The 12,695-nt window shown below is 41.1% G+C and overlaps 1 protein-coding gene across 5 annotated transcripts in view; it reads right to left on the bottom strand.

Annotated features, from left to right (window-relative positions):
• Positions 1–2,362: 2,362 nt before the first annotated feature.
• Positions 2,363–12,695, bottom strand: part of ZMYND11 (zinc finger MYND-type containing 11) — a 109,347-nt gene continuing 99,014 nt past the window's right edge. For all 5 annotated transcript variants that reach the window (XM_061468018.1, XM_061468021.1, XM_061468020.1 and 2 more), the window contains 3 exons: positions 10,667–10,939; positions 9,453–9,638; positions 2,363–4,767 (listed from right to left, as the gene is read on the bottom strand). In XM_061468018.1, coding sequence (XP_061324002.1) covers positions 4,645–4,767; positions 9,453–9,638; positions 10,667–10,939 — 582 coding nt within the window. In that variant the 3' untranslated portion in view covers positions 2,363–4,644. The remainder of the gene's footprint in view (positions 4,768–9,452; positions 9,639–10,666; positions 10,940–12,695) is intronic.

Below are 12,695 nucleotides of genomic sequence, written 5' to 3'. Positions count from 1 at the left end.
CTGGCTTCACTAACAAACATTGCTGTGTGCTGCAGAGGTCCTTTCCCAAGCACTAGTAAAGCATTTCATATAACCAGCTTCACAGTGCCTTCCCTAGGCAGAGCTCTAGTTTATTTTTAGGTACCTCTCTGGGGCAAATCCTATTTCCATTGAAGCTTTACGCCAGCTTAGTTTTCACGTCCAGGGAGTTAACAGAAGCTGGCTGGTGGCTTTGTAAACACATTGCTCTGCCTCTTAGCACGGCCCGTTCTCCCTCTCTTGGCCTTTCTTCTGTATTATCTTCAATTATCAGACCCCCTCTATGTAAAAATGCTCTGCAAAGCAGACGCCGTGCTTAATTTCAGCCCCTCCATCGCTGCTTGCCTGAAGGCATCTTTCCATACTGCATTACTGGCTCCAGGGCCGTGAGGCTGGAGAGGTCTCTGGGCAGGTATGGCCGTGGGGAGCAGGATCGGCAATTTAGAGTTAACCTTCTCTTGGTTCTTTTCCTGATTTTACAATTCTGAACCTTTTGCAACCCAGCATTTCTTTCTTAATGAGCATTACTCAGGGTCTAGCATGCTTCTGAGCCTTTTGACATCTGGAAATAGGCTTTATTAAGGTGAAATATGACAGGTTTCTCAGGGTTCTGGGAGGTTTATGAAAGCATTTGGAAAGCATATGCATGGCTTGCATATGTGCTCTCTCTCAGTGCAGCTAAAATTGGCTGGGTAGCCCCTAACTACCGGTAACAAATCCCAAACATACCTCACATACTCGGTCATTTAAGATCTGGAGAGTCAAATGAGCCCTGAGCTGGGCAGCTCACTCCACCTAAAGGAAGCAGGAGGCAGAAACCACTGCACCTCCTTAGTAAAATAAATACAGTAATAATAATAACGATGATGATGACAAAAAGATAGCAACAACAAAAACCAGACAAATAATGCTTTTAAGACCAATGCTCTACGAGCACTAAGACAGAGGCCTGTTGGCAGTGGTGAAGACGCAGGCAGCAGCTCAGAGAAAGCCCTGCTCATCCCAAGAGTCCTAGTGGAAGGAAATTTGCTGGATTTGGGGCAGTCCAAGGATGAATAGCCTCCTCCCCTTTGCAGAGATGGTGGTGACAGGGCCCAGCATGGGACACGCAGCAGGTCATAGGGGACCCATGTTAAGCAATGTTGGTGGGAAGCTGCCGTGGCATTTCCAAAGTATTTAACCTGATTGCTTCTGATACTGACCCTATTGGTGACAGCTGAACCAGCAACCGCATGAAGGGAGGGCAGCTGGGGTTGCTGGTGAGCAGAGCCATGCTTGGGGGCTGACTGCAGTTATCAAATGGGGAGAAGACCTGGGAAAGAGAGCGCAAGGGGGACGATGCTTCTTCCTGATCCCACTTTGCTGGCTTGAATCAGCATAACTGAGTCATTTGCAATGCAGGCACGCGCTGTGCTATTTGTATTTAATCGAGCTTCACCACGATCAATGGATAAAATTTGCACTCAGGTAAAATGCTATGACTCGTGTAAGAACAGAAAAGTTTGGAGAGTAAAATAATAACAGAGGCTTTTGAGGGACATTTAAATATTTAAAAGATTATTTTTTTTTTTCTCCTGGGACTTGCAGGCCTTGCCAGGTCTTAATTCCCACCGGGAAATGCTTCATTTCCACAGGGGTGCCAATTTCCGGTGTCCTTCCTGCAGCCCTGAAGTCACAACGGGGCTCCAGGACAACCTGCCCTCTGTAGCTCATCCTAAAACGTCCCTTTCTCTTGGGGGTGGCTGTGGGACATGCCCTGGGAGCATCAGCAGCAGCCTGAGCCCTTGGCTGCCTCCAGCCTATCACTGGAAGCAAGCTCTGGCTTCAAAAAAAAGCAAGGAAGACAGAGCTTCTCAGGGCTGTGTTTCTAAGAGAAGCACTGCCGCTGTCCAGGCTGGAGCTGGATTCAGGGAGCCCTCTCAGTCCCCTCACATACAATTATTTCATTAACAAAACATATGAGAGGCAGGCTCATGGCTGAGACGGAGAGGAGGCAGAGTGGGGCCACTGCTGGGAGGAAGCACAGGAAGAAGGGAGTCTGCAAGCGCAGGACCCAGCATTAAAACCAGAACATGATGGACATGACCCTCAGAGGCTGCTGGCTCTGAAGGGGCTGGAAAGACTGATTTTTGGTGCCAAGAGCTGTGCTAAGCGCTCAAGCCCTTGCACAGACCCAGCAACTCACCTTGAGTCAGGAGCAAGGTCCCTGTGAGCAGAGGTACAGCTTCCCCCATGCACAGCCCTGGTCTGTCTAGGCAGGGACAAGTGAAAACAGCGGACACACGTGCACACCCCAGGACATGAGGACAACTGGCCAACATCAACACAGAACTTCCAGTGAGGGTTTTTTTTTTTAAATACATTTATTAACCAATGTTAACACATTAAATGACTCTATATATTGCTAGTCAGAGCAGCTTACAAAATGCCAGAATGCATCATAAACTGGACAGCCACAATGAATAATTACAATGTGCATAGTGGCTAAGCTCAACACTTTAATATAGCTTTATGATTTGCAGAAAAATTAATTTTAAATCATGATTCCTAAAACAATCAATTGTAATTTTACCTAAAACTTATACAAAACCAGGCCACAATCTTTTTTTTTGTTTTGTTTTGTTTTTTTTTTTCTTTAAAACACACAGTTTTCACGCTGTAGTAACTTGGAAATGTGCAACCGTGTCAACAGAGACAAAAAAGCCAAAGTAACACGAATCTTACTTTCATGCAGCTATCAGTTAAATAGTACATATTCTGGAATGATTTTACACCAAAAATATTTCCACAATAACTTGCTTTCATAGGGGTGGATCGAAGTTTTGGAACTTGTAAAGTAATCGAACAAGATTGTTTTTTAGTTGTGAAGTGTTTTACAGTCACAACACAGAGGCGACAAAAGTTAAGTACACATTTATCAGGCAATAATGTAGCTATGGTAAGACGAGTTACCATCTACTTCCTATTTTTTTCCAATCAACTTACCACTTAATTTCTGCAACAGATTGGGCATTATTTGGCAGCATCTAGTCAATTAACTTAGATGACCACTGCTAAGTAAAGCAGATCAGGATTTCAGTGGTAGTTCACAGAAGTCTGAGTTATATTTTCATCTTTACAATGACCCTGACAAATCCTAGAGAAGACTTTTTGAAAGGCTTTCCTCCTGATTCTTCAGCTTCCATCGTTCCATCATGTAATTGCTTTCAATAAATATCAAAGATCTAAATAAATATTTACAAATTATTCCTCTAACTTCTCAAAAAATAGCTGGATGATTAATGGGCATATGACTCAGTCTAAGACCAGTCTTTGAGAGGAACTAAAATGTGGAGTCACTTGAAAAGAAAAGCTATTTAAGTAAGCTTTACATCTATTTAAAAAATTGTCTCTGAACATGGATGCAATTCATATATCTATATATAAAACAAACAAAAAGAAAATAATTTTTCAACTATCGATCCATTCCTATTGGTAATGCTTCTTAATCCAGACATTCCGCAAAATACAGACTTTTTACAAATCACGGCATCTTTAATACAAGAAAATTAACATGCATTATTCTTCATTCTGAGTACAGTGATGGAGCTCATTATTAGGCAATGACCCATTACTACAAACATAACGGCTTCTGTGAAACTTAAGTGCTTTTTCTCCTTTTATTATCAAGTTACAATGGACCAGGCGACACCAGATCATAGGCAGTCGAATGACGTTGGATTGGGGGGCTGAAGGGGGACGCAATAAACAAATTTGTATGCCTCCTCATTCCGTGGATGAATAAAGGTAGTTGGGTTTTTTTGTTGGATTGGGTTGGTTTTTGGCTTTTCTTATTCTCGTTACAAGCACTCATGTTAGGACAAAGATGAAATGTGCAAACTTCAAAATTTAAATATTCATTTTTCTCTAAGATCCAGCTCAGTAAAAGATTACCCCAGTTCCCTGTGATTTTAAACTACAAGATCAAAGCTAATATTTTGTTATAAAAGTTATATATTGAAAAGAAATAATGAAAATAAAACACAGTTGGGAAATATCTAAGAAAAAATACGCAGGACTAGCACCTGCTGTGTCAACCCTGTTCCCTAAATTCAATCATGTACCCACTGGTATAACCAATAGATAATGCCTTTAAACAGTAAAATTAAGCTGAACAAAACCAGCTCAACAAGGTTAAGAAATAAATGTTACATCAAGGTAGTATGCTTCACTTTGCTGAAACAGTTCTATACTTCTTACATTCAGATCTAGTTTTTAAATGTTCCTTTTGTTAAACTTGCGTGATTTTCTTATTTTTAGATCTGCTGTTCTGTTTAAAGATTAAAATCTCTGTAAAACCTAAAAATGTTTTAAAATTTGCCGAAAATGCAACAAATCCTCTAGTTTAAAATTAGTTAAAGTAACCAGCTCCCACAGATGTGAAATTCATTTCGCTGACAAAATTTTTGGAGGAGCATTCAACAGAAGATTGAAATTACTGTGCAAAATTTCTGTTACGAAAAGTGTTTAAAGGCTGGTGCAAAATGGGAAGCAAATTCTAAACAATTTTGGCTTCTTGGAAACAAAAACCGCTGTGTCTGAGAATAGCAATCATCGGGGTGGTTTGCTAGGGGAGGAATAGCTCTTTCATCTTTTTCTGCGGCAGGTACGTTTGTGTTCGGCATGCCAGTGCTCCTGCTGACACTTGATGGAGCAGTAGGAAGTGTTCCAGCAGCAGTGGTACATGGCCTCCTCTTCACAGTTGTAGCACTGGAGAGAACAAACGAGATGAGATTAACACCCTGGTAGGATGCCTCCTTACCAACGAACAAATGTTCTCACCTGCTCGTGGATGCACCAGCATGTGCAGAGCAATACTTCTCTTTTATTTATGCTTGGGGCATCCAGAGGCAGGAGGGCATTTTTCACATGTGCTGACAAAAGCAGCACTCTTTAGCAAATCCGCACAATGCTTTCATATCTTTCAGAGTCTGGAATATTGCTTTTGAAAAGAAATAATTTCTCACTTAAGAAAACTCATCTCTCAGGGCAGTGAACTGGCATTTTTCAGCCACACAGTGTGTCTTTTACCCTGCATTTGTATAAGAGCACCCTTTTCTATGTCTTAAAAGCTACGATAAACCAGGAGGCACTTCTGGCGTGAACAGCTTCTGTGCAAGCTTGAAAATCAGCATCTCCGAGGTTTCTTTACAAGCGTGATGTGTCCAGAGGTTTCTGGGTAGGATGGTTTTGGGCTAGGAAAATCTCCAAAGTCACAATACCAACATCACTGCAGAAAAGATTAATTTGTTACCAAGTGGTTTGTTATAGCCCATTTAGGGCAAATCTGCAAGGAGGCCACTGGCACTGGGGTTTGCTGACCAACAGAAAGCGCTGCAACCTTGTGGAAAAAAAAACCCAACCCTGTGCTGCATCAGTGCTACTAAGAAGATCAAGAAGGTGCCTTTTCCTTCAAGTCTTCCAGAAACAAGAGAAGGCCTGTTGTACACAGGATGGCTACACTGGCTCTTGCTCCATGCCATACCTGCCAGGAAGGCACAAAACTCCTGAAAGAAAGAGATGCTGCACTGCCCCAGAAATACTTGTTTCTGGGGAGTGCTGCAGCAAAGAGGATTTCTACCCTGTCACACACAGAACACCCTCAGTTTCCTGGCAGCTGAAGGAGCTACCTGGAAAATAACCCCGTGGCCTCTGAGGAACTGAAAAAAGGGGATCAACATGGTGGTCAACACTATGGGTAGTCAAACACACGGTATGGCACCCAGACGGGCAACATTCCATGTCTCCAGGTGGGTTTATAAATTTTAAGGGAGTGTTGTAAAAGCATTAACTATCATTCTGACAAAATCCTGTACAGTAGGGTGGCATTCCTGCTAAAGGAACTAACCTCGAGAGCCAGATTCTAATGATCTCAGATTTGTCTTTCTCAAGTCTGCTCAAAATCAGAGAGCCTGTTTATGAATCCAGTCTGAAATGCTTATTGCATGACAGGGAACAGAGGGAGGGATATCACAGTCTGTGCAGGCTGCTATCAAACCACAGAATAACACACAATTTTCTTTTTATGTCCTAGCTACAACATTGTTAATAAAACAGGCACTTACAAAGAAAACAAACCCAACTGCCTTAAAAGAAAACAAAAGCACACAAGCCTACACACTACTAAAAGTCAGATCCAAGAAAGCTGACATTTACATTGGCTAAACTGATAACTATTTATTTACATCTACAATAAAGGGACTGCCCTGGCTGCATGAGAGGGGAACCTCTCCATTTTCCTTTCATAACTCAGCTCCAGGGAAGTTTATTTGTAGAAATGACTGCAAACAAGTGTCCTCTCAAGAGCTGTTCTCCTGGTTTTTCATGTTGCTGGCTGCTCACAAGCCTGTGGGAACCATTAGGATCATCCGCTGGAAAGGTGCAGGGAACAGCTGTCTCTCTATTACATACAACATGGGCCTCAGCCCAGAGACCAGCTTCACATCTGCTTGCTTGGAGAGATCAAAAAAAGCCAAGACAGGAGAGGACAACTGACATGTGGGTCCTGCACTTCCCTTTACATATGCTGGCCATAAGTGTGGGATGTAAATCTCCACTTAAAAAAGGAAAACAGTGTCATCTAAGCTGGTACCAGCACACGTGGCAGAAAAGGCAAAATGCCAGCTGGCCTGAGGCCTCTTCTTTCCTTTGTATTTTCCTCTTTCTGAATGTTACCAACCAATTGGGGTTTTGTTTCAGACAGTACACATCACAGACAATGCTCATTCACTTAAAATCAACCTGCTGCAACTTAGAAAAAACATACATGTAAATATAATTGAAAGAGAAGTTAAAAATTGTCTATAAAAATGATTTATGTGCCAATTTAAATGAGGATTACATGCAAATAAAAGAACTGGGAGAAATTAGAAAGGAAACATTGTTAAGACCAGCACTCTAGCCTGTATTCTGGAGGTCATCAAACTGTCTTTACATTTCTTCCCTTTGACTGCTATTTACTTGAGGTAAATCCAGATCTTCAGGAGGTATAAAAATTAAATTGGGTGAAGCCAACTGTGACGAGTTAGAGCAACAGAAAATACTGTTCTATAACTATGTGTTAGGATCCTGAGAACCAGGAGTGCATCTTCTCATGTGCCCATGCACCACCGACAAAAAGATCCCTTGATCCTGACTAGACTTTTTTTAGGCATGAGAAAAAGACAACTATAGCGTGAATAACAGCAGCTGTATTCCCAAATGTAGACATCTGCATTATGCAAAGCCAGAGGTCTCTGCTTCTAATTAAAAAGCAAAGCCACCAAAACTCATTCAGAATGTGTGTTAATTACATGAGATTTTGGTAAGGAGGTATCATAATAGCAGCATACAAGTGCAGTACTACACACCAGGGACAGTCATTAATATCACTGAAGACAAAAACCACTGGGGAGTTCTGTAATTGGACCAACTCCAGCCGCCTGAGGCTGTGTGTTGGCAGGCAGATCCATCAGCTTGAATGCAAAGGTGTTTATCCTTACTCTCCCTACTACCATATGCAAACTAGCTGCCTGTATGATGCCTTCATTTAAGATGGTGATGGACAGATAGTTTTGGGGCCACAGAAATGGGCAAGACTGTCAAATACTCTTTGTATCTTTAATCATCTTGCTCAGAAAAAGGGTTTATGCACATGATTATAGGATACAATGATGTGGTACCAGGGCACTCTGTGATTAAGCTATAGGATATGGTAAAGGCATATTGGAGTAAATGAAAGTAAGTTTCAGGGCTCTCATAAATTCTGCCTTCAAAAACACCAAGAAGTAGCTGTTGCTTAGTGTCCAGGCTTACAATCAAGTTACTGTGATTGAGTTACTGCGTGTCAACTGAATGGTCACAGCAGTTCATATGTGCACTCTTAACTTTTGACAGAAGAGAGCTACCTTGACATTGTTCTATAGTGGGCAAAGGCAATTCAATTTCCTTCTCAAGTGCCATAGGCAAAAGCATGCATGCAGACACCTGCAGCTGTGATGCATTAAACACAGTAACTTGATCAACTCGGAGACCTAAATAACTTCTCTGATCTGCAGAGAGGTAGATGGGGAGGAATTTTCTAACTGACAAAGACCCAAGCAGTGCAGTATTGTACACCCACAGCAAAACCTCTAGTAGGAACAGAAATGAAGACCCTACAGGAGCTCTGGCACTTGAAGTACTTCTCTTTACAAAAAAAGTCATGACTGTGATAGTCTGTAACCAATTGTCTCGCCTTAGTATTTTTTTCACTCTTCTACAGAGCAGAGTTTTCTCTGCAGGGACCATCATTTAATCTGTAGGAACAAGGACTAATGAGGCTGAACACAAACAAAGAGCCCTTTACAGCACAAAACAAACAGGAGTTGCAGGACAGAGCCTGGGTCGCTGTCCCCCGTCTCAGTGGCAGCGGGACGGGTGTCCAGCGCTGCTCAGACCAGCGTGCCACCTTGTGGCAAGGCACCCGCATGCTTCTCAAGCTGCATCTAGCAAAATCAAGGCTCAGAAAGAGTACCCAGCCTCCTGTACGTTATAGAAAGCTTATTACAGTGCACTAGGATTTCCTGAACGATGGCTTTTAATTCTTTGTTCTATGAAAATTAGCAAAGAAATACCAAAGTTTGTATTGTGTGCCAGGCTCACTGCTTCTCAGCATAACAGTTCAACCTGTACTCAAAGACTAGCAGCACAGTACTACACTGCTTCCACTTGAATAGATGCTGTATAACTGTGCAAGAGAAGACACTTCTAGGTTGAGAAGAACACAGAAAACCAGAATAACAAAGAAAACTAGGGAAAAGTTTGCAGCATGGAATAGAGTAAGTAAGTCAGATGTCTGTTTTCACTTTTCTAAAGGGCATACAAATACGTTTTTTGTAGGCAATGCTGCAGATTTGGGCTTAAGGACTGAACAAGGGAGAGGAATATACTTCAGAAAGTCATGTCTTATATACAGAAGAACATAAAACAGCTGCAGAAAAATCTAAGAGAGGAAATGGCCAAAAGGATATCACTACCAGCATTATTAGCTGGGAATCCAAATTGACGCAGCCAGATACTGTGTCCTCTGGGGCCTTGAGATCAAAGGAATGTCAAAATAATGTAAAACGCCTCATATGGAGTAAAACATGTCTCATATGGAGAAAAAAGTATTTTGATAGTAACATCTGACTGGACTCACGAAGATGGTGCTGTTAACACCACATAATTAAGATAGGAAGCAATCTGAACTTTTGAGTCGAAACTTGGAGGTTAAGAAAATTTGAAAGCAGTAATATGAAGGAGAAAACCTTAATGCTGAAAGACCAGTGAAAGAGTGGTGTAGTTAAAAGTAAGGAAAAAATCAACTTCAATTGCCCTGCAGTATGCATTATACTTTTCCACTTACTCTCTTGTAATAAATTTTTAATGCTTACCCACTGCTTCTTCTTGGTCTGGGAAATCAGTTGTTTGTGCTGGCCTGCTAGCTTCTTAATTTCTTCTAAAAATTCTTCTTTGCACTTCTCCTTTACCTGCTTACATTTTCTGTCCATCTCTCCTTGTGCGTTGGCCACAGCTTTATTTACAGCCTGCCTTTTTTCTTCTTCCATCTCTGTACGCAGCTGCCATACCAAAGCCAGGAAAACAAGTCAGTGGACAGCTATTGGAATAGAAGTATCTTCTTAAAACCTCTACTCTTTAAACCTCTCTTACTAATGTAGCTGGAGGTGACACAATTAGAGATTTCTCCTATTCAGAAACATTCAAAATTAAAATGTCACTTCATTTCTGTTCTGCTAGGCAACTACAGAAACAGCTTAACAGCTCCCATGTATGTTTTGTCAACATTCAGTCTACAAATTTATGAATTTATATTAGACACAGATTTTGTCTTTTCCAATCTACAACTACATATAAACCTACAGCAAGGGCGTAATGGAAATACAAAACAGAAAATCCCTGAGTTGAGTAAGAGGTACCTTTTAGGATTCATTGTTGATGGGACTCCTTTGCCCTTGCTCAGTTACCTAAAACTTTGGTGTCTTAATCCTAAAGGATCAACAGTTGAACTCCCTAGGTTCATTCCACAGCCCTTCAGCCAGAAAGAAATTCATCTTGCATTAAGACATGCACTTAAGAGAGAGGTGAGACAAATCATCCTCTAAATTGTCCTGCTCTCTCCAGCTAAACATGACCAGGTCAGGCTTTGATACTGAATTTTAAACAGGGTATCATTAAATACGAAAATTCAAACAAATTTCAGCAGATCTATTTAAGTCAGAAGATTGACAAAAGAAGAATTATTTATGAGTAGCATTTAAACAATGCCACTGTGTACAAACACAGCTGACAATGGAGATGGAGGCTTTGGAAATGGATACTCGTGAATGAACAATTAGTTTCGTTTTTGGATCTGATTCACTGGACTCGAATCAAAAAAAAAGCAGTTTTTCTGCTTAAACTAAGATCTGTTGGTATAGAAATGGTCTTAAAAGCAATAATGAAGATTGTTCTTATGTGGTCTCTTTGGGAAAGGTTTTTTATTCATTTTCTTAAGGGTAGATGTTACGAAAATAGAGAAGAATGTGAAAAAAATTGACACTCCTCCTCTCCTCAAACCAGAGTGTAGGTGGTGTTTGACAAGTGTTACCTTTTCTACCGCCTCTCGCACAACTCTCTCAGTTTCTCTTTTGTGATCAGCTTTCATCCTGTCCTTGAAATCATTAAAGATTTTGGTGTATTTGTCATGGCACATGTTCTGACACACTCCATCATTACTGGTCTGGGTGCTCCGATGCAGCATTTTTGGAGAAGAGGCACTTAACTTCTTGGTCTGAGTTGAGACTGAAACTTTTTCAATGGGCTGAGGCATTGTGGGAATTTCCTGGCTTGAACTTACTGCTTCAGTTTCAGGTTCTGGCTCCTACAGAGAAAGAACAAACTTGTAAATACAGTATCAAAACAGAACAAGTTAACTTTCAGTTCTCCCAGGAGAAAAAAATGTTGCAGGACTAATGCCAGTGCAGCTAATGTGAAAGGTGTCTGTTGAAGATCTTTAGTGCTAATGGGATATGGGATCCCTGGGGAAAAATAGGATGACAGTGGGTAAGCATTTTGGTCAGGCTTTCCTCCAGAAGGAAGCACATGTATGGCCCATCAGTATGCCACACTCACCAGCCTCACTTCCCCAAAAGCATGACAAACATCAGAGGCTACGTTGAATCACAGCAGATCCCTTGGGATGACTAAAGTTTTGCTATAGACTTCCCCCTGTACCATTCTGCCTGAAGAGACTGTAGCTGTGTGGTCAAGGTGCCTGAATTGTTTTGGCAAACTCTGAGCTTACTCTGGCCCAACAGAGGCTTCATTGGAGTCTGTAATATTCCACTGATTTCATAGAACTGCTGCAAAGATTGATTAGTACTTCAAAGGTGCTTTGAAGATGAAAGGGTAATGAGCATCCAAGTCTTGCTTCCAATAGTACAGAATTAGACTTGTATGACCATAGAAGCTTTCTGCAATTACACAATTATCAAGAAAGAAGTCATAGTTACAGTAGTGTACTGTACTGAATTTAGCTGCCTATGTTATTACACTGTAACACCAATTGCTCCTGATCTTTAGAACAGATAGAAGTAATATCCCTGCAAAGTCATACTGACATTTGAAATGTCTGAAGACACAGATGAACATTATTTGGATTTTTTTAACTTAGATTTTTTTAAAGCTCATTCAACAGTGTTCAGAATAAGCCCACAGTCCTTGGACACCAGACTTGCTCAGAACTGGACTCTGTGCCCGGCTGTGTGATGAGGCACTGCTCACACCAACCAAAAGGCTGACTGTGCCTTTTGCAACCAATTAGTTTCTAATAGGTCACTGTGATTGACTTCTGGATCACTGATCAAATATGAGCAGAGCTAAGAAGGCAAATGTTAAGACATAAATTTATGAAGCAAATTACAGTATCTGCTTGACAGAAAATACAATAAAAATGGCAAGACATCCTAAACTGTAATCTCCCTATCTTGCACTCAAATATAGTTTGTGCCTCAGAGAGCACAACCTGTGTGTCACTGCCTCCATCAATGAAGGTGCCTCCTGCAGTATCATATACAATGGGAAGACAGGTGCTCAGGTATTAGGAGTGGCAATGTCTGTATTTCAGGAACCAGGGCCATCCCACATAACTGTGGTGATAAAATACCTGAACTGTCCTCTATAATGGAGTCCTAAGTTCTCTTCTGAGGCCTGCATGTATGTGCAACTTTCTCGTAAGTGTTCAAAATGCAGCAGAAACAAGGCCAGGAAAAAGTACTCAAAACTCAGGAAACACGAGATTTATGGCAGTCTCAGTAACTGCCCCCTTGTGTACAAGCATAATAATACAGTCCCTTGGTTAAAGGATCATTCAGTGTGCAAGCTGGATAAACAAGGAAAGAAATTCCACGGACAAAGATGGATATGACATTTTATAAACATAATATACTTGATCGTGCAAAATACTTTTGATTTTCTGCTGTTTATAGACTTAATAACCAGTCTGAATTTGCCATTAAAAAAAAAATGTTGTAAGCTGACTGTTAATTTATTCATGATACAGAATATTACCATGATGACACCAGTGGTTTGCATGTGGGAGGTGCAATTATGTTTGTTAGCAAGGAGGACCAAGCTAT

Source organism: Pezoporus flaviventris, unplaced genomic scaffold (assembly GCF_033815535.1).
Source record: "Pezoporus flaviventris isolate CSIRO_AGI_PZ_B2104156 unplaced genomic scaffold, CSIRO_AGI_Pfla_v1 ptg000047l, whole genome shotgun sequence".
In the NCBI taxonomy this organism is placed as follows: Eukaryota; Metazoa; Chordata; class Aves; order Psittaciformes; family Psittacidae; genus Pezoporus; species Pezoporus flaviventris.
Note: the sequence above shows the minus strand (reverse complement) of the source record. Positions and strands in the feature narration are given on the sequence as shown.